General features: G+C 38.6%; 1 protein-coding gene across 3 annotated transcripts in view; it reads left to right on the top strand.

Moving 5' to 3' along the window:
* The first annotated feature begins 3,325 nt into the window (after positions 1–3,325).
* Positions 3,326–27,112, top strand: part of LOC135221978 (syntaxin-5-like) — a 47,744-nt gene continuing 23,957 nt past the window's right edge. Inside the window, exons 1-4 of one of the 3 annotated variants that reach the window (XM_064260072.1) lie at positions 3,326–3,454; positions 12,733–12,891; positions 18,242–18,708; positions 20,445–20,500. In XM_064260072.1, the coding sequence (XP_064116142.1) occupies positions 12,751–12,891; positions 18,242–18,708; positions 20,445–20,500 (664 nt within the window). In that variant the 5' untranslated portion in view covers positions 3,326–3,454; positions 12,733–12,750. Of the gene's footprint in view, positions 3,455–7,784; positions 7,977–12,732; positions 12,892–18,241; positions 18,709–20,444; positions 20,501–27,112 lie in introns of those variants that run through there. The other 2 variants (XM_064260070.1, XM_064260071.1) reach the window with 2 other exon arrangements.

Genomic DNA, 27,112 nt, shown 5'->3' with positions numbered 1-27,112 from the left:
GGACTAAACAAATACCTCTTATTTCTTACGCTTTACACTGTACCAGACTTTTACAAGATTCTAATAGATATAATTTTCAACTTGAAAAGAATTTGGAGTAGCATAGTATATATGATTAGCGTAGATTCTTACAGTTAATACTAGGTCTTGAAGTTTCCTGACTGTCTTCTCAAACACGTAAGTCAAAGATGTAATAGTATTCAGTCATAGTGACTATCCATTTCTCTCCTCCTTGACATAGAATTCTGACAGTGAAGGCTCAATTACTAACAGCCCCATTTCATTCAGAAGCAAAGATGTAAGCTTGTCTCCATTCGCCTGAGAAAAGCTTTGTTCATGTACTAACCGTTACTTTTATGAATACCGGTCCACCTGTCACCCTGTCTTCAGCGTCGTCGATTGGCGAGCATCACGCTGATACGATGATCAGTGAAAAAGGATAAACTAATCCTCATCATCTGTATGTGACGTGCTGAAAGCATCTGTTATTTGTGGTTCCTAGTCCGAAAGGGAAAAAGCCACACAGGGAGAGCTGGTACTTCACCCAGGTATCAGAAAGGTAACCTCCTTTCTGAAAAGCTGAGTTTGGATAGGGAGCAGGCCCAGTGACGTTATTTTTCTTCTTGTGTATTATCTCGTATCACTAGGATGAAAGATGTAGCTTACTATAGTAGATTCACATCAACCGAGCATTTGATGTCCAGGCCAGTCCCTATGTTCCACTTCTCCTGAGGGATACGTCTTTCAGGAGATGTGGAACATACATCCTGCCCATGTGAACTCTCGAGAGACTGAGAGTTTCTAGCCCTGCGATTAGCTTATCAACAGCCAATCAGGAGTGTCGTATGGGACTGGCCTAGACTTCAAATACAAGTTGATGTGAATCTACTATAGTTAGTGACCTGTCATCCTAAACCGTTTCCGTAATATTCAGAAATTTTGCCTCATTTTCTCATTACGGTCACAAGCAAAAGTGAAATTGTCACGATCAAGAAAAACAGCCTTTGCTGACTTTATAACCCCCTAAGGTTTTGATGGATCTGAACTCGCGCATTTTATGATCAAAATCTGTTCAAAACAAGCCCATTAAAAATTCTTCATGCAATTCTTTCCACCAGCATTATCTAAATTTAGTTTTAAATTACCGCACCAGAGCGGTAAGTGATTTCCGTGCTTAGAAAGTGTGATGGAGTAATATGACCCGATCGGCAAAAATGAAACCAAACACCCGAGTTGAAAACTGTTCTTCCTGTCAGCCAGAAAAGTTCACTGTCCCGAAAATAATAAAGGAAAAAATGGCGAGACAAAGCGAACTGCATTCGAAAAAGTTATTTCACACAAGGATTCACTTGAGAGCGAGTAGAAAGGAGGACATCTAATTAGGTTGATATAATCAGAGCCGTAATTGAATTTGTTCGCTGTAGCCATTAGGAAAAGTACTATTAAGCAGAGGAACGAACGCTAGCTCTCTCTATCTCTAATATTTATATATATATATATATATATATATATATATATTAGAGAGAGAGGCGACAGACAGCTTTCGCTCCTCTGCTCAATACTTTTCCTAACTGCTGCAGCGAACAAATTCTATTATGGCTCTAATTATATTAGCCTAATTAGATGCTTTCCTTTCTACTTGCTGCCATGAGAATCTTATATATATATATATATATATATATATATATATACTATATATATATATATATATATATGTATGTATGTATATATATATAAATAATGTATATTTGATATGTAACAGGCCCTCAGAAATACTATGTACATGGGAAAACCATACATTACGACTAACGAACTTCTGTAATCTTGATCATTGGTGAATGTGGACAATTGGTAAGTGACAAGTGTATCTATACCGTAAATAAAAGCGTAGAAGGAGGAGCTTCTCCTTTAAAAGACAGAAATCAGCTAGCGATTTTGGTCCTATAAATTAGCTCCAGCCTATCTAGTCTGTTGGGTGTATCTTGTTACTTGTTGACGGGTTATCCGGTTCCTGTAACCATTTCCATAGCGCTCGCAGGACGCTCATTATCAAATTAGCAGTTTATCCATTCGATAGGTGTATTTGATAACGCTGCAGATTCCCATTCACTGTTTGATCCTCCATATCATAGCATCGATTAAACAAAACAGGTTTCAAGTTTCCTTTTGAAAGACTTCAAATCCTCAATCTACCTCAACTCAAGAGGAAGCTTGTCGTATAATCTAGGAGATGCATATTTAAAGGCTCTGAAGCCACTGACTGAGGGAAAACGCGGCTCTATCTGCTGGAATTTGGTATGGTTAGTTACAGTAGATTCACATCAACCGTGCATTTGATGTCTAAGCCAGTCCGTTACGACGCTCTTGACTGGCTGTTGATAAGCCAATCACAGGTCTGGAAACTCTCACATTCTTTCTCGAGAGTTCACATGGGTAGGATCTATGTTCCACCTCTCCTGAGGGATACGTCTTTCAAAAATCTCCTTTCAAAGACAAAAATCAGCCAGGGATTTTGCTTCTAATTAGCTCCAACCTGTGTCTAGTCCAGTGGCGTAGCTAGGAGTCTGTCAGAGGGTTGGCACAGTTGAAAAAGGGGGAGGGGGGGCGCCACTAGGCTTTAGAAGAATAATAAGATTATTCCTTCAAGCACTAGGCGAGCAGAGCGAGCTTATACAAGCCCCCCCCCAAGAAAATTTTGAAGTGTGACCAACTTCAGAGGCCTTCTGAAGCCATATGAGAAGGGTATTGGGGAAAATCCTCAGACCAGCGGTGAATATTCATGCATTATATATACATGTATCTGTGATTCTGTCATATTGTATCAAGTAAAACAGAGATGTACAGAAATTAGGTACATTATAATTATACGTAATTACAGAATAGAAATTAAGATATGAAGCTGAAAAACATAAAGTGGGCTATGCAAAACACATTAATTCCTGTGCATATAGAAAATGTAAAACAGATATATGGAAATACAAGAACAAAAAATTGACTTTTCGTAAGTTTAATATGTAATAGTTACTCTTGAAAAAAAATAAATGGATGAACACCGAAAAATAATATATATATATATATATATATATATATAGATAGAATATATATTGACAGTAAAAAAAATTGAAAAAATTGCTTGCTATACATTATATGCGATGAAGCAGCAGACTACTGCGACATGACTCATTTTAACAATATTATCTTGTTCTTGTGATTATCTGCAAACCTATCTACAAATTCCTCTAAATCTAGTCTTTTAACTCGCATACTTTCAATTGATAACACAGCAAGATTACATAATCTGGCATTGCCCATTGCATCTCTGAGTGCAGTCTTAATTAATTTCAGAGCAGAGAAGCTTCTCTCAGCTGAAGCTGAGGACACAGGTAACACTACAGAAATGTTGGCTAGTCTGCAGAGTTCAGAAAATGCCTCTCGTATGGATTAAGAATTTTCGGTAAGTCTAACAGTGATTTTGATCTTTCAGTGTCACTTACGTCCTTGTAGCGTCTTTCCAACATGCGTTTTGCAGAGCACAGCACATGTTTGAGATCTTCAGTGTTAGCATTATAGGCATGAATAAGTCCACGCATTTTCTCGAAAGATAAGAATTCCGTACTTTGTTGGTTAAGTGACTGCAATGCTTTCATAAGTGTGCATGTTTCATAGCTGAACCGCCTTTTCATTTCTGACAACATATGGTCTACAATACGGCAAAAAAAAAAATGATGCTGAAACACTGACACTGAGGTCAAAGTATGTGCTTCCTGACTGTTTTCCAATAGAATCAACAAAAAACTCCTGCAATTTTGTAGAAATTCTACGTTTCCTTGATGGTCTACACTCTGAAGTATCAAAACTATGAGCTGTTGAACTCTTCTCCACCTCATCCCACAAAGGATCAAAAGAAGATGGATCTGAACGCATCTCTTCAAGCTGAACTGTTACAATTTCAATTAATTTTGTAGCAAGTTTGATAATTGATTTATCTTACCAAGAATATATGTCGCGATAACTAACCTCATAACAAAATGAACATTTATTTGGCATATCAGTCCTCTTGCATCAATAGACCTGCATTGAAGTCATCCAACAAATCTTCCGGAAGTAGTACCACAGCAGACAACCTATCTCTGATTACCTAGCAAGCATCATACCTCCAAGCTCTCTTGTTTGCTCATTGGGATACAGTTCCTTTTGTACATCTATCCACTATGCATGGGCATAAGAACCACCAATGAATACATACAGTATTTCAAACAATGTGAAAAATTGTGAAGCGTCAGGTAAAGATTTGATGACATCGACAAGAACTAGATTTAGACGATGGGCATGACAGTGTGCTTTGAAAGCAAACGATGTCTCTTGTTTTATTTGTGCTGCAGCTCCTTTGTGTCTTCCGCTCATAACTGAGGCACCATCATAACCTTGACCAACTAAATTGGCCTTAAAATCATTTTCATGCCTTTTGAGAACATTAAATATTTCGTGAGTTAGTGCATTTGCATCAAGTTGAAAAGCAGCTTTAAAGTCTAAGAAACTCTCATAGAGGTTTTCTTTGTAATAGTAGCTGATAATGAGGGATAATTTTTCTGTTTTAGATACATCCTTAGTTTCATCAACTATTATATTTGGAAGTATTTCGTCAATTGATATACCTTGGTGGGCCCGTGGCCAATGGGTGGACACAGGATTCTCGTGGCTGGGCACTTGCCCGCCCATGCCCACCCTTAGCTACGCCGCTGTCTGTTGGGTGTATCTTGTTACTCATTGACGGCATATCCAGTTCTTGTACCATTTCAATAGCGCTCGCAGGACGCTCATTATCAAATAGCAGTTTATTCATTCAACAGAAGTATTTGATTACACTGCAGATTCCACATTCACGGTTTGATCCTCCATATCTTAGCATCGATTAAACAAACAGGTTTCATGTTTCCTTTTGAAAGACTTCAAATCCTCAATCTGCCTCAACTCAAGAGGAAGCTTGTTGTATAATCTAGGAGATGCATATTTAAAGGATCTGAAGCCACTGACTGAGGGAAAACGCGGCTCTATCTGCTGGAACTTGGTATGGTTAGTTACAGTAGATTCACATCAACCGTGCATTTGATGTCTAGGCCAGTCCCTTACGACGCTCTTGACTGGCTGTTGATAAGCCACTCAGAGGGCTGCCGCTGGAAACTCTGTCTCTCGCGAGAGTTCAGCTAGGTAGGATGTATGTTCCACCTCTCCTGAGAGACGTATCCCTCAAGAGAAGTGGAACATAGATCCTACCCATGTGAACTCTCGGGAGAGACTGAGAGTTTTCAGCGTCCAGCCCTGCGACTGGCTTATCAACAGCCAATCAGGAGCATCGTAAGGGACTGGCCTAGACATCAAATGCGCGGTTGATGTGAATCTACTATAGTAGTGCAACTTCCTTCTGGGCCTTGGACGCAGCTCGAATCCTGTTACGGACGTCAGAACTGCTTCATATCCTTGCATTTGGATCTCAGGCTTTGTAGTGATAAGTTTATCCAAAGTGTGAAGAATCAGAGAAATTAAGAGGGCATTGTGGTTACTATAGTTACATAGACTAGCAAATTATGTATGATAAATTCGTAAAGTAACTAAGTCTACGGGCTAAAACCAGCCCCGTTTCACGGGCAGAACCAGCTTCATTTCAAGGAATCCCTTCTCACCTCCACCCCCTTCGAAGTGGGGAGGGGGTGAAAGTAGGATGGAACCCTATTATAACCCATCTTAGGGGTCCCCACTGTAACCCTGCCAAGTTTCATGCCCATCGGACCAGCCGTTTGGCCGTGACTGAGTGACAGACGGACGGACAGACATAACGCTCATTATAGTAAGATAGGTCAGAGCAACATATGTGACTACTTTTTATCTACTTCAAACATATTTTCACACAAAATCATTTGCACGACAATATAGATGACATAGTAAATTACTTTTCCTATGACGTATGTATGAATGCACGAAAGTATGATTAAAGATGATGGTATGTAGCCACCCACATGCATTTCATAGAAAGGGAAAATATTTTCTTGTGTATGGTCAGTAATGCTGTGTGCTCGTATCTCTAAGCAACTTTGGTTTAAGTTTATACTGATTGAGGTCTGAAACTTGTACTCTAGTTGAACTGCCATTTAAATTAATGCTAATGTAGATTATATCATGTGAGAACTGATTAAAATGTCATCTATACTGGCATGTGAGAGTTTCCTCTCAATGCGTACCTACATGAAGCTGACACCATAATGTGTCACGGGAAAAATTTCTGCTGCGTTGTGGTCAGTTATAAGTGCGTGTAACTCCAAACTTCATGATAATCTGATTCAGTCATTTTGATCCTTAGTATATTCAGTATTATTAGAAAAAATAGCTGCCCGTTTCGTTCAGTCAGATTCAACTTATCTTGTAACTTTCGGTCCCAAAGCTGCACTATTTGGAGCTCTTGTTCGGACGTAACGGTTTGAACCATAGATATTTCTGTGGTTTGAACTGCCTCCCACACCAAATTCTTAATATGACCACTGACTGATTCATCACTGGATTATCTATCGAGGGTGTGCTGTGAGGAAAGTCACCATACACAATAAGTCTGGACTGCAGAATAGAATTACGCCGCCAAAATGCTTCCATTTCTGTACATATATGGCAAAGGTGTCTGCACCAATGACAGCCTTACCACTCACTTATCCAAGGCACGAATAAGCCAGAAACAGCATCCTGCAATGGCTAGCCCTGGAATTGGTTTTTATTTGAGGACCCTGTATTGCCAAGCCTGATCCTTACCACCAGTTACATCAAGTATATGATGTTTAGCTATACTTGCTCTTCCTATTTCTAAAACTGAAAATTGTATAATCCTATTCAATTCATTCAGACTATATAATGCGAAGGTAATTCCACTAACATTGATTTGATTTTACGAAAGTTAGTTTGTCAAGCCAAGCACTGAACCACTTTCGCCCATTCATGTCTTAAGACAATGAAAAGAGGTAGTTGGAAGGGTTGGTCAACAAAATAAAGAGATCCAAAAATAAAGGTAACGAAGTACAAGGATCTAATGGTGCATTTGGGAGAAACCCCATGTTTGCGCTAGGAAGTAATAGTCAGAGAGGTTGGACAGCTGCAGACTTGCTATATTGTCTTACCTTGATTTTGAGATTATTTGATCTTACTTCTGCCACTTGTCGCATTCACCTTAATACATTCCCTCCCTCAACCCAAAAAGCTACTTATCCCTTTTACATAACAAATAGTTCTCCTTACGTTTCTCTTGGTTCATGTTTCCCCTTATGTTCTCTGTGTAGGATTCATATTCTTTTAAACTCTTCTCAACATATTTGTATCCATTAACAACTGTTTAATTATAATTATTACAGGTAAACAGAATGAGGCAGAAGATAAAATAGTTTCGGGGATATGACATGAAAATGCTCAACGGCTACTAGTAGGAAGTAAGATCAGGAGCCAATGCTAGCACAAGGCCAGTTTAATCTGATAAGAAGTCAAAAATAAAGAGTAAAGCTCACAGATTCCGCATGAGGACTACTTGGGATGAATGACAAGACACTACACTTCCTTGATTTGACACTAGCGATATGAGTATAATTTCATAACAGTTACTGACAAGGTGTAAACGCTAGGGGGAAAACTGGGAACTTATTCATCTTTTTCAGAAATATAGCGCATACAGCGTTTGTTTTTTATACCTTTAAATTATGTTTAATTCGAAAAAACATTTCAGATTATTTTTTAAAATTTCACTTTCACCAAAATAATGTTATAAACATTTCTAAGAAATGCACAACCCGTGACGTCATTTTGTAATCGTGGCTAACTTCTGCCTAACAGTGTTGGTATACCAACGTAATGTGATGTCAGCAACATTTTATGGATTTGACAGGTAACTGGGAATTTCGTGCAATAACGGCGATTGGAATTACACATATTGAGTCTCATAATGTGAGGTAAATATGGTACGAGTTCGGGAAAGGTGCTTTTAATCCCTGTCGAGTAGCAGTTCTTGAGCTTAGGCCTCGGATACCTTTCCTGTCAGATTCAAGTTCCCGTAGGCTGACCTGTCGTATTTTCACATGAACATCTATGTCACTATACTGACCTACAACGTGGCTTGGTGGATGGTTTTGAACGCTAAAACAAGAACAATTCGCTTCATTAGCTATACGAAGTTTTACTCTTGATGATAAACGCAGTTGACAGGCTAGGCAATCGCTGTTGCAACTGATAACCTTTATCTAGACCTAGGCTCGACTTTCCTACCCTACATTAACGTGAAACAATCAAATTTTTAGTTTGCTTACGATAGTAATTAATGCCAGGAGTGTTTTCTTTAAAGTTAAAATATGTTTTCCTCCATTTTTTGTAGTGATGCAAATGATCTTCACCTTTGCAATCAAGAACAGTTGTTCGAGAGGAAGAGCCCCTCCCCCTTCCCCCCATTGAAGCCTTAATAGACAGGGGTGGGCCACAGTGGGTAACTGGGGTTTTGGATGCAGGAATACATCAACAGATTTACAGGGATATTATGCTACTTGCTATATTTTGGCATAACCTTCCCTAGCCTAACTCAGGGTGTCAGGTCCTACCTGACCTTGAAGGGAAGTGACCTGACTTAGGCTTTGTAGGCTAAATCACATAAGGAAATGCAGGAATACTTCCACCTTTGTGTAAGCAGGATGGTTGCATTACGTTTTTTAACAGTTTAGTTAAACCATATGTTCAGTATCAGTGCCGAGTCAAATCTACTAGTATTAGGTAGCTATCCTTTTGGTAGATCTAGGTAGGTAATAGCCTAACTCCGCGTCGGGTATTTCTTTGGAAATTATAGTGTCCTATAGTATTTGGGTTGCTTATCAAGAATGTACTGTTATTTTTGGGGGGTTGACTGTAATGAACCCCCAGGGGCCAGTACTAAACACGGCGAAATACATTTGACGCCCCAATCCCTAATGGCTGTTGTATTCACATTAATGTTCCTTGCAGTCCATGCGGATTTATTGCATAGAATGATCAACCTTTCCTTAATCAATTTGAATTTTTGTGCACTGTTTCTTTCCAGTATTATTTGTTTTAATATTTTTCATTTTGTGTTCTTAAATCTCCTTAATTTCTATGCTCAATATAAAAACCATGATACATCTAATGAAAATTTATTGTTGTGGAAATAGGTATTTAAAAAATGGGACAGGATATTACTACAGTGAATTGCGCATGCGTCAATTTCAAACTTCCTGCCGTACAAATAACATAGTGTAGAGGGGGTACGTCAGATTCTGTCATGGTGCTGTATTGCGCTGTTGACTTACTGTAGGTACGGCAGTTTGCTAATCGTGCAGCAGTTGCCGTACACTGTTGCTAAGAGCTATAGGTACGGCACTAGAAGATCAGCGACAGTAGTAATAATAGTCAAACTGAATTGTTTCGCTGAACATGTTCAATTCAAAATGAAAAAGTGAAGCACCATACTGTCATCACCAAAGCACCAAAACATTTTGACAGTAAATGAAAATATAAAAAATCACAATAATATTTAAACATACTTAGATTTTGACTTTATAGATGAAAAATAAAACTAAACTAATCTATCTGCGTGCTTAAAATCTTCCTTTAAATCTCCTCTGAACCATGTAATAATACATCAGTTTTCGCCGTAAAGCAGATGTTTTCAGGTTTCAATGACAAGAAAAAAGCAATAGATGTCTATGAAGAGTCAAACTTTCAGAAATTGCGTATCCGTTGGTTACAAACGATCGAATCGGTCATGAAAAGAGCTCCGAAGAGGAGATTCAAGGAAGACATGAAGTACACAGAAATCGTGCTCTACTGTATTCATGGTGGTAAGAAAAAGTACCAAGGTCTGTCCTCTGGTAAACGGCCTAATCAATCGTAAGTAATCCTGCAAATCAGGTCTATATTAACAGCATGTTTCCCTTATTGGACGCACTACTGACTGCTGCAATCTTATTAGCTAAGCTTCAAATCTTCTTTGAATCTCCTCTTTGGAGCTCTTTTCAGGGCTGATTCGATCGTTCGTGACCTACGGATATACAATTTCTGGAAGTTTGACTCTTCGTAGATGTTTATTGCCTTTTTCAGCTTGTTGAAACCTGAAAACATCCGTTTTTCTACAAAAACTGATTTATTCGCACATGCGCAATTCACAGCCGTACCAATATCTATCACAATCAGGGATATGGCTACCGTACCAATATCCAGTTCGTTAAAAAATAAAATTTAACCGTTTATCCTCCAATGAAAATTTCTTGATGCAGAAATAGGTATTTAAAAAAAAAATTTAACTATTTATCCTCTAGGTATGTAATATGGTACACTTGCGAGTGTAGTTAATATTAACAAAAATTTATGCCATATCTCACAGTGGCCCCCATTGTGGGGTTTGGTATAGGTCCCTCTATCTAGAAAACTAATATTCCATGGTAATAGAGGTCAGAGTCATTTGAAATGCCCCCCAAAAATAATTAAACCATGCTTTGTTTCTACGAAGATACTAACGTATGTTATTTTTATGAATGTACCTTCAGTGAAGATAGGTTTAGTGTTGAGGCTGACATTGAGCAAAGACATCAAGTGTTTCTGCCGTAGTCTGGGAGCTCAACTTGGTCTTAAAGCTATTTCTGTAAAACTGTTATGTTAAGTTAGAAATACGTGAACAGTGAATAATGTGCTTTGTATTGTGTTTGTGGATGTTCACTATGTCAAGAATGTGTGAACAAGAATTTTTTTATTTCCTCATATGTCAGCAATTTTTTTATGTAATTTCTTTTTATGGATTGCATATTTTGAGTCTCAGGTTATATTTTTTTCTGTACAGCAAACTAACTTTTGTCTACCAAACAAGACTAGGTTTTTAAGCTATGCTGTATGAACTTTTATATGAGAGCATCTCATACTTTGTGATTCTTCAGGGATGGCTGGTTTGTTTGGAGTTTTTCAGAAGAGTTGTTTAAGTTACCAACTCAGTCTTTCACGCTCCCTCCTTCATTCTCAGTTTTCAGTCTTCTATCTACTGAAGTACTATAGAGGGTCCATCAGGAGTTTTCTCCTTGGGGTTATCCTTCAGTATTTTTCAAGAGCACACCCTTCTACTGTACAAGAGATGCCAATTTTTTATCCTTTGAGGCTAAAACTATATAAGCTGTAGATTGAATCGTGAGAATTCATGATCAAGCTTAAGCATGAGAATTCATGATCAAGCTTAAGCAAGACTCATAGGGATGTTCAAGATTGGTTCCTTCCTTGTTTGCTCTATCTACATATTGACCCCCTGTTCATCCATGGAGGGTAATGGGAAATTTGAAGAGGATTTTTGTGGAAGGAATGAAGAAGTGTAACATATTTCATCTACTTATTTTGTTGCCTCTGTGTGCCAACCACAGTTAGTTTTTAAATGGATTGACACTTCCACCTCTTTCAAGGACAGTGGTTGTATATGTATATACAAACTTACATCTTGGATGTCTGGTATGCCAGTAACAACAATTTCTACTGTCAGCCTTTAGCCATGTTGGAAATTCATCAAGAGAGCAGTGACATTACCTTAGAACCCTTTCCCTTGGATCCCTGCTTTTTCATTCAGCTGCCTTGGCTGCTGGTGTCTAGGCCTTCATCAGAGCAGCAAATGGTTGTTCAAGGGAAAACTAGGTGGGAAAAGGAAACATGGTTTCTGCCTTTTCTGCTTCTTCCTGTCTTGGACTTCTCCCCCTCTATCCTTTGATTTTCTTTGTTGGTTCTAACCTAAGATGGATATGGTTGGAAGCATCTCCTGTGAATGAGTTGGCTTTTTTTTCTTCTTTTTATGAGGAACACCTGTCTTGCTCCCCATTGGGAACTTACTGCTTACAGAAGTACAGTAGCCACTTAATTACTCGACCTTGTCTGTCTACATTACTCATTTGAGGGAGGTCTTTCCTTTTGATGGATATTGTTACAAGGATTGTCCCTATGCTTGGTGATAATAATTAACTGGCACTCGTCCCTTGTAATACTTCTGGTAGTATTATGAGACAGACGGGTCTGGTCCTGGGACTACTTCAAATCTCCAGAATCATTCCAGGCTGGTTATCATTTTTACCATAGTGTATGTTGCTGTTGTCTTGTGCTAATTCAGGTATTTTATGTGGTTAATACCATCAGTTGGATGGTATTGCTTCCACTAAGATAGTTGGCATCCTGTCTACGTCCTGTGCACACATGCTGTGGTAGGGCACGAAATGTGCATCATTTTCCTAGTTTTGTTGCAAAACCTACCTCCATAATCTGGACTGATCAGTTTGCAGATTGGTTATTGGCACTGTGCTGTTCTTGCATGTGTCAATAGGTACCCCTGGACTGTGATCCTTGGCGTTTGTGGTGTTTACTAAAATATAGCTGTATTTACTTTGTTAAGAGGCACTTGCCAGTTTGTGGACTTAAGGTTCATGCTTGATTTTTACTGGTTCCATTGGTGCACATCATTTGATATTTTCATATTTTTTCATCAAGTATGTATATACTTTTTGATGGTCTTTATTTTTACCAATTGTTTGGATTTATACTTGTACAAATTACAATCATAGGGTGATTAGTTATGCAAAATAGATTTTTGTAAGACTCGAAATAGCATAAAGTACGTATATGCCTGATTCTAAGGCCTGGTGTCCATTTGTATAAGCTCAGAAATTTCATTAAATCAATTTCTTACAGAGTCATTAGTGGTGTGTGATGACGACTCGACGGAGGCGTGCAGGGTCTGAGTCGTATGTGGAGGAGTTGCCGGTGCCTGGGACTTCTGTTACAGATAGCAGCTTCCAGAGACATTCACCTCTGAATTTGCCACAGTCTTCGTACCCGTTTCAACCTCAGGTAATTCTATAACTTGTGCTGATGCAGTAGAAGGCTGTTAGCCCAGGTGGATTAATGGGAAAAGATGAATGTCTCACAATTAAAAGTGCTATACAGTGATGATATGTGACCAGTAAAAATATTCAATATACAGAGAACAGATAGATATGTATATATTTTCCAGCTATTTATTTATATACAGTGGTCCCCCGTATTCGCGGGGATGCGTACCAGACCCCCCGTGAATAGTTAGAACCCGCGAATAGTTGGTACCCCTATAAAAATGCTTAAAACCTCCTATTTTGGTAGTTAAAACTCAAGAAAAACCCATTAAAAATTTTTATACTGGGTTTTTTTTAATAGTTTTATCACAAAAAAATGCATTTTATGATGAAATTGATAAAAAAGAAAAACCAGGAATTTGTGAATACCACAATTAGGCGAATTTTCCGCGAATAAAGCGGGGAAGCGTTCCAGAGAGAAATCCGCGAATGTGAGTCTGTGAATCCAGAGAACGTGAATACGGAGGGTCCACTGTACTATAGTTGCTTTTTGAGACATTTGGCCTTTCCTTTATTAAAAGTGGCAATCCACCATTTTAACTTTTATGTGCAAGGCTGTATAAACATTTTGCCCACCAACATTAATTTATAAAGGCATTATAATAAGTTTGGCCTGTCAAAGTACTATGTCGTTTTATGTCATTTACCCATCCTCTGTCATCAGGAGTTTTAGTGGTCACAGGAAGCCATTGCTGAAAGTAGTAGTATCGACCTAGTGAATGTAATTTTAATTGCTTTAATAATTGCACTGCAACCTTCAGGAATATTTAATTCAAGCTATTAACCCTTAAATGCCTAAGGGCTATAATAAAAATCGTCTCCTGTATGCCTAGCGGGTCTGGGAGTGAGCGCCGAAGCGGAAAAAATATTTTTTTCAAAAAAATCACAGCACGCTTAGTTTTCAAGATTAAGAGTTCATTTTTGGCTCCTTTTTTTGTCATTGCCTGAAGTTTAGTACAGTAACCTCCCCGTTAACACGAGTTCTGTTAACACGATTTCGATCTTACACGAGTTCAAAATCATACAGAAAAATTCTGCTAACACGTAATATTCGATGTTACACGATTTGAATTTTCCGCTGAGAGCAAAAGCGCGGGAGGTGTGGCGAGAGTCTGACTCACCCCACCTTTCCCGTGCTCTCTCTCTCTATAGAATACATGTACATAGCCTATGTACATGTATTCTATACCTACGAACCACATAGCCTATGTACATGTATTCTGTACCTACCGCATACTATCTATCATATATTATATCCAAAGTATGCACTGTATACTGTCTTTCTTTCAGCATATTGAGTAAATTGAATCCTGTTTGTGCTGTCTTTTTATCCTTTTTACCATATTCAAACACATGCGTGTACATGTACGTATTTGTTCGTTTGCATTTTCATTGACAACTTACTAGCCTACATATACATTTTATATCATCCCAAAAATGTGCATGTATAGTACCTATTATTACGTTTAGCATATGAAATCTTATCATGCTCGAACTCCTTGATTAATACTTACTTTTATTACTGTATTTAACATTTTTAATGTAGGCATTCAGACCATCTGTCTGGTCTGTTTACATTTTCTTATCCGCCATTTGCATTGACAATCGGCTACATGTATTATATACATACTTTTATTTATTTATAGGTTTGAATTAAATGCATAATTTGTTATTATATTTGATTTATTTGCAAAACAGAAATACAAAATGAATTACAAAAATACGAATCTTACCATTTTCGAACAAAATTTTACTTCTGAAAATATAAAACAAAAAACATCGTCTGCTGTTTTCTCTAGCGACCGTTTGTACTGTTGCCAACACGTCTATGTACGTACGTAGTAATACACAAAGTTTTATTTAACAGTATGTAAATTATTTTTTCTTTATAAATTTCAGGCAAACTACAGTAATGCATAGATAGAATTGATTTACAGTACAGAAAAAACATGAACATACAGAAAAAATAAAAATTACGAAACATTTGAAATTTGAAAAAAAGAAGAAATTAATTGTCTGCTGGTGGATGGCTGGGGATCGTCCGGGTCATCCGATTCCGTGGTAGTACTACTGGTAGTGGGGACAGGGGTAGACTGAGATGTTGGTTTAAACATAAACATGCTTAGTTTTGTTTGAATGGTCCGTTTTTTCTTCTCTTCATAAATTTCTCGGAGATGAGCGCGCTGCCGGTAGCGGGAAAAACTATCGTACGCGCGCTCGACGTATTTTAGCCAAATATAAAATTAAATATTATTATATATTATTATATTGTCGTAGCTGTCGTAAAGTCGGTCTGTCATAAGTTGCATAGTTCGTAAGTAGACGACTACCTGTATATAAAAATATATAAATAAAGTGGTTTTTTTTCTGGCAAAATCCCAAAATAGATTAAGTTTCCCATTGCCCTGGAACGTTAACCCCCTTATTTCCATTATTTCTTATGGAGAAATACTTCCCTGTTAACACGAATTCGGCTAACACGACATCTCCAGGAACGTAACCCTCGTGTTAACTGGGAGGTTACTGTATGCAACCATCAGAAATGAAAAAAAATATCATTATCATATATAAATAATGCGATATATGATAGCGTGAAAACAAAATTTCATATATAATTGTATTCAAATCGTGCTGTGAGCAAAACAGTTAAAGCTAATAAGTTAATTTTGTTTTCGTTGTATTGTACACTAAATTGCAATCATTTTGGTATATAACACATTGTAAAATGATCAAAGCAACACAGAGAAAATATTATCACAAAATGATGCATGAATTCGTAACGCTCTGATGTAAAAAAATGTTTTTTTCAAAAATTCACCATAAATCTAATATTTTTCTAGAGACTTCCAATTTGTTTCAAAATGAAGATAAATGATTGAATATTACTATACTGCAAGAGTTTTAGCTTACAATTGCATTTTTCGATCATTTCGGATGAGTTAAAGTTGACCGAATGTAGAATTTTTTTTATATATTTTTTTTATGCAAATATTTAAAAAATGAGAAAAGTTACAACATTCAATTATTTTTTGTTGTATTTTACATGAAATTGTGCACATTTTCATATATAAAACTCTATGAAACGCCTAATATGAAATGGAGCAAATATTCCGAGAATGCGACGTACACATTTCGGAGATTTGCGGCAGAGAATCCGAAGTTGACCGAACGTGGTTTTTTTCTATTTATCGTGATTTATATGCAAATATTTCGAAAATAAGAAAAGCTACAACCTTCAATTATTTTTTGTTGTATTCTACATGAAATTGCACACATTTTCATATATAAAACTTTATGTAACGGCTAATTTAATATGGTGCAAACATTACGACAATCGCACGTATGATTTTTTCGGAAGAGTTACCGCGCGGACGTAAGGAAAAATGTTTTTTTTTCATAAATTCACCATAAATCGAAATATTGTCCTAGAGACTTCCAATTTGTTGCAAAATAAAGTTAAATGATTGAATATTACTAGAATATAAGAGTATTAGCTTGCAATTGCGTTTTTCGACCATTTCGGTAGAGTCAAAGTTGACCGAAGGTTGAAATGTTGGCACTTATCGTTATTTATATGAAAATATTTCAAAACTGATAAAAACTACAACCATGGGTTGTTTTTAGTTGTATTGTGCATGAAATTGTGCACATTTCCATATATAAAACTTTGTGTAATGGCTAATTTAAAATGGTGCAAACATTACGACAATCGGACTAAAAAATTTATGATTTTTTCGGAAGAGTTACCACGCGGACGTAAGGAAAAAGTTTTTTTCATAAATTCACCATAAATCGAAATATTTTGCTAGGGACTTCCAATTTGTTGCAAAATGAAGGTAAATGATTGAATATTACTAAAATATAAGAGTTTTAGCTTACAATTGCGTTTTTCGACCATTTCGGTAGTCAAAGTTGACTGAAGGTTGAAATTTTGGCACTTATCGTTATTTATATGAAAATATTTCAAAACTGATAAAAGCTACAATCATGAGTATTTTTTTGTATTCTACATGAAAATGCGCACATTTTCATATATAATACTCCATGTAACGGCTAATTTAAAATGGTGCAAAAATTATGTCAAAGTGACGAAATAATTTCCGAGATGTGTCACTGATACTTTTTAGTGCTATAAGAAAGAAATTCGCGCTTGCGCGCCTGCGTAACGATTGTAAACAAAACAACACCTTGATCTGTGAACTCCTAGCATCCCCCAAGGCGCGTGATTCAAAAGTTTTTGCCTGGTAGGCCTATAAGTATTTTTCCGCGAATTAAAAAAAAAAAATTTTGTTGACGTAAATTACGTGCGGTCGGCACCCAAAAGACAATTTATCTCTGCGTAAAATACTGCCAATAGGCGTTTAAGGGTTAACTGGTAGTGTAGATTCTAGTGGTATTTTTTATGAAAGCATTGTGATAGGAAAAAAATTTTTATGATGGCAGCGCTTGCTGGTATGATGGGAAATGACAGGTGGCATTTTGGCAGGAAGCACAATATCCAAGTTACTAAAGATGATACCTTTTTCATTCAGTTGCTTTCCCAAGTATACAAAAAGTTGAGGCTTGGAAAATCATTTGAGTGACTCTGCTTGATAATAATCAGAAAATGATGACAATAAATCAGTCAGAGCCCCCATGGGTGTACAGGAGTATGCCTAAGGTGTGGGAAACTGTAACAGGTAGGTTACTGCATTTTCGAGACCCATGACCTTGGTAGTTGCAACACTTTTTGTATGCAGTATCAAAGCTCTAGTTCAATACCTTTCAGTGTTATCTCTAGGTGGGCTTGCTGAAAAATCATCTAGATGAAACTTTAAAACTTAAAAGTAGGATGAATTTTCTCATAAACTAAAACTTTAAGTTGCCAGTTAATCTATCTAGTACAAAAGTGTTAGTTACTTTTTATAGGTAACCTATCTAGTACAGAAGTGTTAATTACTTCTTATATTGATGCCAGAGTATTTACACAGGTAAAGGGTTTTGTACTTTGTTAAATCCTTTTGATTTGTCTTATAAAACAATGCCTTATATTACACATGTTACTTACCAAGTAATTAGCTGTAGCTGAAAGCTCCAGGTAATTACTTGGTGTGTGGAAAATCTAATTTTGTTATAAAAATGTCATTTTCATATAGTATATTACTTTGCTGTTGTAGTGATAATTTATATTCAGTTTTTTAAAGATAATTTATCTTCCATCTCTTTACTTTTTTGAATTAGGTAAATTTTGTTAACAGAATTTTTTAAATTGCATACTTGAAATTCAACTAGTTTATACAGATTCTTTTTAAATTTTGTTTTTCTTACAGGTTGCCAACAACTTGAATGAAGGGATTTCTTTAGGAGCTCCCTCTGTGAATGTATCAGGCGATCATGCTTACTACAAAAAAACTGATACGTTTAAGCCTTCCACTGTGGTGCAGAGTATTTTAGAGCCCCAGAGTCTAGGTTATCCTCAACAGGCAAATGCCAGTTGTCATGGAACACTGACTTATAGTAAAAATACTTTTCCTCTGGGTAATAGTAGTGTGAATGGTCAAAGTTACCAGTGGAACAGTGATAGTGGTAATTTGAACAGTAAAGGAAGCTTTACTTATTCACCTTGGCCATCTAACTGTGACATAGAAGATTCAGAAATGGCATCTCGTGACCGCACTCAGGAATTTGTTCGAATTGTTAGGTCGCAGCAGGGAAACCAAACTAACAGTGTTCTCCCTCAGAATAACAGACGTCCAAGAGATTTACGACAGTATACAGAGTTTATGCAAAGATCAAAGTAAGTGATTGAAGTTATTTGGATGTTTATCTATTAAGCTTGAATTGTATAAATTCAGTCAATTTAAGACTAATGTTGAGTTGTTCAAATGTGTGTTTTTATGTTTCAGTGGAAAACCATATCAGTTTGTTTGTAGACACATGCATACATGAGTTTTCTCTATTTACTCTTTAAACATACGTGTTTAGAAACTTATTTTCTTCTTTCCTTCGTGGAGGCCTTTCAGTTATGATCTCTTTGCTGATTGGTCTTTCTCTTCAGTACAGTCATTGTGTTATGGAAAGTGAATGATTTGCCAGAGAAATTAGGTTATCTACCAAATTATCATTATCATTCAAATATGTAGACTACCTTGAGTTTTCCCCTTATGGAATTGAATTCTAGATGAATTTTTCCCACTATTCTCCATTTTATGTGCCTTGAACCTGAATTCTAATCTAGTCCAAGTCACCATTTATACCTTATATCAATAATTTTGTGAGTCGTTTGGTTTATTACATTTGAAGAAGTAATTTCATCCAAAAGAGCAAAGGAGGCTTACCAGAGAGAGGAAATTTTAGAATTAGAAAGACATGCGAAGATGAGGACCTCTTAACATTGACTAACTGTAGAACTGCAAGCCAATGGCTCAGATAATTTTCTCTTCAAACAGTCTCGGTTATAGCTTGAAGATTTTGCTCAATTTTCTGACAAAGTTGAGAATAAGCAGCATTAATCAATATTATCAGTAATGGAACTCATAGTAGACAATGAAAATTACAGTAAAACCTGAAACATGTTACTGAGAATTTGTAGGATAAACTCATAGCCTATCAATATAGACAAGCTTACTAAAATTAACTTGTACAAATTAATATATACACACACTTGAAAGGGGAAATGTGAAAATATAAAAAAATACCACCACAAAATGCAATGTAAAGTTATTACTGTCAGCGAATTATACTATGTACTGTACAGTTGTTGCACAGTATGTATTATTTTTAAGGCGTGTTTGAATAAATAAAGGCTAATGAAACAGCTAAGTAAAGCTAATTTTTGTGGGCAACTATCATAGATTAAGTGTAAGACAATTATTTACGTGTCATCATTTATGGAGTTAATGGTGCAAATAAATGAGGGGTTGCTGTCTTTAATGCAATTTCTCTTTTAGTAACCTTCACTCCATTACAGCCAGGTGGATGAGAGACCAGGTTTCCATAGTTCTTTTAGTGTCCCAAGAACTACAGTATTTAAACTATTAGGGAGAATTTAGTATATTTCAGCTTTCTCTAGGCTAACAAGCTTTTTGAACAGAAGTTTTCACTGTGGACATTTTTACTTTTTTTTTTTTTATTGCCATTTTAAACTATACATAAGGAGCTTTTGATTTGTTCCAAAAGGAAATATAAATTTTGAATATCAGTTTGGTATTCTAGTTTGGTATTCGTGCAGACTTTCATAATGCTCCTTTTCATGAGTACAGAAACATGCAGTATTTAGTGAATACAAAGTATGTCCGGTTATTGATTGTAGACTTCCATGATGGGCTTTATAGCGACCTTCAGGATCTGATCATTTTTGTTATCACAAATATATATTAGATGACTTTGGACAGTATATTGTTAGAAGCATCAGTTTACTAGTAATCTTTGATAATAAAAATTAAGGTATTATGTTGTAATCATAATTGTGCAATTAAGTTTTGTAAACCTAAAAAGGAAACACAAAGTTATGATTTATATTTTTTGTTGCAGATTAATTGGAAGAAATATATCCAGCACTTACGCTAAGTTGGAGAAGTTAACTCACTGTAAGTTGAGGAGATTACATAGTTTTCATAAATCTTATACTAGTTATAAGGAAATATTTTCAATATTAGCATTGCTGAAATAAATGGTTTAACATTATCTGGGGTTACAATTGTTCACTTGCAACAAAGAACTTGATGGAGAATGCCATGTGTTCCCATTATAAAAAAAGGAAATACCAACTGTGTCAAGTAAAAAATATGAATACTACTGTACAGTATCCTTCATTGTAACTCCCTGTTATACAAAACTAATGTGCCTTTCATTTTTAGTCACTTCTTTTGTTATGTAAATGAACAGTTATTGGTGTGCTTTGCCTTGGAACTTTTCCCTTCAAGAGACATACACAGCTTGGTCTGTTGCCCAACTTATCTTTCACTATTATCTGTCCTTTTATAAACCTTTTAATTACCATCCTTACATTTTTAGCAGTCACTTTCACAGTTATTTTGTCTGAGTTGGTTTTTTAAAATTTATGATAGTATGGCAGCAAATTGCATTCAATAGGAAATTTGAATTTTGATATGTTACTCTCTCCTTATGCTGGGCAATTGTAGCCATCCACAGCATCCTTTCAGGCCTCCCTTTGACACCATTGGAGTGATCGTGTTATGAACAATTTCAAAGAAGGCTACATGAAAATCATTAATTGTTCATATACAGAACAAACCTTCGGTCTTAACATTAGAATTTACTAGCGCCAAGCTGGAAACCGGTAGAATTAAAATCACACTTGTGAGATCCAGGGACTATTGGCATCTATACCAGGTCACAGGGCATGTATGCCCAGAATGCCCTCGGCTTTCTGTGACCCACTATACTCTGTTTTTTTCCATCTGTCCATCCGCCTTTGGTATTTTTGTATGGTAACACTGCGTCCCGGGCTTTAGACGGTTACATTCAGCTTACATTCAACGATTATAATAATATCCTATTTCGAATATTAACGGTGTAATTTGCATACAGTGAATTATTAAAACACTTTTCAGTTGCAAATGTACACCCAGATATCCTTTTATTTACCTAAAACTTACACATAGCGTAACTATCCAAAGCCCGGGACGCAGTGTTACCATACAAAAACACCACAGGCGGATGGACAGATAAAAAAAAACAGAGTATAGTTATATTCCTACCGCCTTTAAGATAAGACGTGTTTACTGTCTATCTGATTTAAAGCCGGTTTTCAGTTTGCCCATTTTTTATCCATTTCATTTTTCATGTTTCTTATTACTTTTTCTTTCTCTGAGTGTGCTCAGTGTGAGTGTGATCAGTAAGAGCGTATAAGTGGTATGATGGAAATTTTCGCTTCACCATCGGGATCTTCTGCCGTTTTGAAGAGGAGACAAAGGAAATGCCCCGGAGTCAGTGGCTTTCCATGTTCTAGATTCCTAACTTCGATGTCGACGGATCCTTATCCAACGTGTAGTAGGTGCAGGGAAAACTTATGTACAATTACTAATCCATGTTCTGTTTGTAGGGGTTGGTCGGTGGAACAGTGGAAAAAGTTCTATGAGAAAGGCCAGTACAAAAGGAAGGAGGTGACGCCATCTTTGGATGACCAAACCTTACTGGCTTCTTTTGTATTGGCAATAAATCAGACTGCTCCATATGTTTCGCCACCTGCTTTTGATCTGTCCCATACCCCTTCAGTTTCTCCTAGCGATTCGTTATTGGAAGCGTCAGGAGGGGTTTTGGGTAATTTTATGCATAATATGTATGCTCCTCTGTTCCCAGCAGGTAGGGGGGAGCATCGCCATCTTTGTTCCAAGCGCCGGCTCCCGAAGCGCATAGAATGGAAGGTACGTGGGCAGTGCTAGGCCTACAAGGCGTACCAACCGTGGAGGGTTTGCTGGTGCATTATATGGCGTCACGATTCCAGCAGGGTCCGGCAGCGCTGAATGTTCCTCATCCCCCTGGCTTACAATTTATGGGAAATAATGCTGCGGCTACACCATCAAATTCTATGTTTACAGCCATGCAGAACGTGGGGGATAGTTTGGCGGCAAACGTGCGGATGCCAGCAGAAGCCGCACAGTCTCTCCCTACAAGATTGGTGACGTCACAACATACGTCACACACCGATATGGCAGACGCGATGACGTCACAGGCTACTGCTTCTCGGCCTAATTCGCTGCACCCGGACTCAAATACGCTTTGTGACTCGGCAGTACACACTGTAATGAAGAAATTACAGGATATAGAGAAGAGAATGGCTAAGAAAGACAAAAAGAAAAGGCGTGATTCGTCTTCTTCCTCTAGTTCGGTGTCATCGCTAAGTTCGATGACGTCACGGCGAGCGCCAGTCAAGTGTTGGAGGATTCGGGATTTCGTGACTGATCCTTGGGCTAAGAGGAGAAGAGTGATTTCTTCTTCATCTTCAGACCAGTACTGTCGTATCCCAGTCAGCAGGAAAGTCGGGAAGTCAGTGGCTGGTAAGCACAAAGCTAGCGGACGAAGCAGTTTGCAAGAGTCCGAACAAGCAAGAGAGGCCATGGCTGATGGACTAGCGGCCGACGCGGAGTTGCCAGTACAGATTACAAAGACTACGATACCGCTGGCAAAACCAACGTTGGCGGCAAGAGGTGCAGCAAAGAATAGAATGCAAGTTCCAGTTTTGCCTGTAAGGCCGTTCAAAATACGGACAAAGGATGATAAGGCTCCTATTAAAAGAACAAAGAATAGAGAGTTGGCAACCTCGTCTGATACGTTCGTGGAAGGCATTGTCCGTCTGGATGAAAGATCGAGGCCGAATTCTCCGACGCTCGGAAACGATAGCAATCTTAATAGAGACGAAGGTATCTCAGTTTCAAGGGAGCCTTCATCTTGGAGGTCTAGACGAGATTCTCGCTCTAGATCCGTGAGCAGAGAAAGAGTGAGGCGTTCTCGTTCCCCTGTTGACTATTCGGAATCGAGCCAGCGGCGGCCATCAGAGATCAGAGAGACCGCAGCCTTAGGGGCAGGCGGCCGCGAAATTCCTGGCCGTTTGTTAAAGGATAGGGGTGAGATAACATACCCTGTGGCGGAGAACAGTATCTTAGAGCCGGAGGAAGGAGAAAACCAAGAGTTTCTGGCCTCGTATGCGGAGGTGATTGATTTGATTTGTCAATTCAATAACCTTTCGGAGAAGACAGAATCACCTGCCAGTATGCTTCCTCCGGGAATTGACATGGTATTTGGATTGAAAAGGGATACCAAGGTGTCTTATGAATTGCAATGTTCGAGTCATGCGGACTCTGTTTTACAACACGTAAACGCACGGATTGCAGGAAGAGATAATTCCTTAAGATCTAATAGATCATTTAAATTTATTCCTCCTCCAATGATGAAACAAAGGAAATATTATACGACACCAAAGGTCCCTTTGCTGTCTAGACAAGTGAACCCTAATGTGGTAAGGTTAAGGCCTGGATTTACCTTTGATCAGGTTAAAATGGAGTGCCCTTCGATGACTTACCAAGAAGCTGCTATGTTAGAAGCAACAGCTTCTTCTGTCTTTCAGACTGCTTCTTGGTTAGATCTTTGGTCAACAGCAGTGGCGAAGATTGCATCCTCAGAAGTGACAAGAAAGGTAGTGGATGAATTATTGTTCATTAGATTACTAGTCAGGTTCCAAAGTGATTGCAAACTTGACAAACTTAAGTGCCAATGTTTGGGCAAATATCCTGTTAATGAGGAGAGGTGCAGCGTTGGCTAGACTAAGCCGCACTGTTGATTTGGATTCCCTGTTAGCGATGAGGAATGGGGATATCTTGGAGTCGCAATTGCTGTTGCCAGAGGTCATACTGGAAGAGGCTATAGATAGAAGGATGGACACTAACGATAGATTGGTACAGCAGCCAATTAGGAAAACGGCTAACAGTCAAGCTACCTCTATGGAGGTAAGGCAACAGCAAATACCTCGGAAGAAGACAGTGAGACATAACATCCCTAATAGAGCAACAAGACCCTCTTCCCCAAAGAGATTAGTTCATCGGCCTTTTCACAATAGAAACAACAGAGGAAGGGGGAGTAGGGGAAGAGGGAGAGGCTCAAAAAGATAGGATGGGTGCCTCTCATCACTCGGCCACACCAGTGGGGGGTTGCCTGGCAAATCACTGGAAGGTGTGGCAGGAACTGGGAGCAGAGCAGTGGGTGGTGGATGTTCTCAGGGTCGGGTATTTGATTCCGTTCGAGGTAACCCCGCCCCTGACGGAACAGCCATTACCTCACTTCGCTTATGCTCAGGAATCTCAGAAAGCCATTATTCTGCAAGAGGAAGTGAAGAAGATGATGGAAAAAGGGGCTGTGGAACAAGTATCCAGTCCCTCAAAAGGCTTCTACAGCAGGATTTTCCTGGTACCCAAAGCCAACGGGGAGTGGAGGAGAGTAATAAGACCTTTCAACATTGAATCTGTTTATAAGAAAAACAAGTCTCAAAATGGAAACTCCAAAAACGGTTCTACAAGCAGTCAGGATCAGGGACTTTATGCTGACAATCGATCTGAAGGACGCATACTTTCAGATACCAGTCCATCAGTCGTCAAAGAAATTTCTCCGATTCAGTCTGGTAGGGAATGCTTTCAAATTCAAAGTCCTGTGCTTCGGATTGACAACGTCTCCTCAAGTTTTTACAAGAGTGTTCACTCTCGTGTCGATGTGGGCGCATGCTCAGGGGATCAGGCTAATAAGATATCTAGACGATTGGCTGGTGATAGCGAAGTCCAGAGAGAAATTACTCAGGGACAGGGCGACCCTCCTGCAGTTTTGTCACAGTCTAGGTATTGTGATAAATCAGGAGAAGTCGCAGTTGGATCCAAGCCAACGTTTGGAGTATCTGGGAATGGTTACAGACACAATAGAAGCCAAAGTATTCCCGACAGACCAGAGAATAGAGAAATGCAAACAAGTGGTGTATGCCTTTCTGGGAAAACAAACACAGCCAGCAAGGCAGTGGCAGGTATTACTGGGAATCCTAACCTGGAGAAGCTAGTACCACAAGGAAGGCTACACCTTCGGTCTCTACAATGGAGGATAAAGGAATTTTGGTCACCAATAGTAGATCACCCGTATGAGCAAATTCCCTTGTTGGCTGAAGTGAAGAAAGACTTGCTGTGGTGGGTGAACGATGACAATCTGACAGTGGGTGTCCCCCTTCAACAACCCTCCCCGGACCTCTTGCTGTTCTCAGATGCGTCACTAGAAGGCTGGGAAGCCCATATGGAGGAGTTGATGGTGTCAGCAAAATTGAGTTGCGAGGACAGAGAACTCCATATAAACGTGCTGGAGTTAAAAGCAGCATTTCTAGCTCTACAGGAATTCAGGGAGAGAGTGAAGGGACATTCAGTGGTATTGATGTCAGACAACACCACAGTAGTAGCTTATATAAACAAACAAGGAGGCTTAGTTTCTCGGCAGTTACATGTGATGACAGTTCAGCTTCATCAGTGGGCTGTAGAGAACCTAGTAGACATCAGGGCCAGATATATTCCAGGAAAAAGAAACATAGTGGCCGACAAGTTGAGCCGCAGGGATCAGATACTGGGAACGGAGTGGTCCTTGCACCAACAGGTAGTGGACAGGATGCTCATGTTGTAGGAAAGACCGATCATAGACCTTCGCAACCAGGTACAACAAAAAGTTGGAAGTGTATTGTTCGGTAGTCCCAGACGTAGAGGCAGTAGCAGAAGATGCGCTACAACACCCTTGGGACAATCTGGACATGTACGCATTTCCTCCATTTTGTCTAATCCGTCAGGTTCTGAACAGGGTAATGCAGTCTCAGAACCTCAAAATGACCCTGGTAGCTCCGTTATGGCCGAAGGCAGATTGGTTTCCAGACCTGCTGGAACTCTTAATAGACATGCCGAGAGAGTTACCCCCATGGAGCAACCTACTATGTCAGCCGCACATGGAGAGGTACCACCAGTCGGTGAAGTCCCTATCGCTTCACGGGTGGAGACTGTCAAGTATCTCCTCCGAGCGAGAGGGTTTTCGCAAAAAGCAGCAACTCAGATGACAGGAAAATTTAGAAAATCATCTGCGGCAATATACCAAGGAAAGTGGTCGGCATACTGTGATTGGTGTCGTAGAGGGAACTTGTCTCCACTCGGTACCACTATTCAGCAGTTAGCAGACTTTCTGGTATATCTCAGGACAGAAAGGCATTCTGTATCTGCAGTGAAGGGGTACAGGGCTGCTCTAGCCTTAGTCTTACGAATGAAAGGGGTGGACATTTCGTCTTCATGGGAGTTGGCCATGCTGATGAAGAACTTTGAACAGTCATGTCCACCAAAGGAACTAAAAGCCCCAGATTGGGATCTGACCATGGTACTGAGTAGTCTGTCAAAACCCCCCTTCGAAGCACTAAGGCAGTCCACAGATAGGAGCCTGACCCTGAAGACAGTCTTCTTATTGCCCCTAGCTTCAACCAAAAGGGTGGGTGAGCTACATGGCCTGTCATATCTTATAAAGTACTCGAGAGGTTGGAGGTCAATGGTATTCGAGTTTGTTCCAGAATTCATGGCCAAGACTCAAAACCCAGCAATAATGGACGGCAGATTCGACTCCTTTTCCATACCTTCCTTGGTAGACTTTGTAGACAATGACAAAGATGAGATGCTTCTGTGCCCCTC

This window comes from Macrobrachium nipponense, chromosome 3 (assembly GCF_015104395.2).
Source record: "Macrobrachium nipponense isolate FS-2020 chromosome 3, ASM1510439v2, whole genome shotgun sequence".
In the NCBI taxonomy this organism is placed as follows: Eukaryota; Metazoa; Arthropoda; class Malacostraca; order Decapoda; family Palaemonidae; genus Macrobrachium; species Macrobrachium nipponense.
This window is presented reverse-complemented; position numbering and strand designations above follow the sequence as displayed.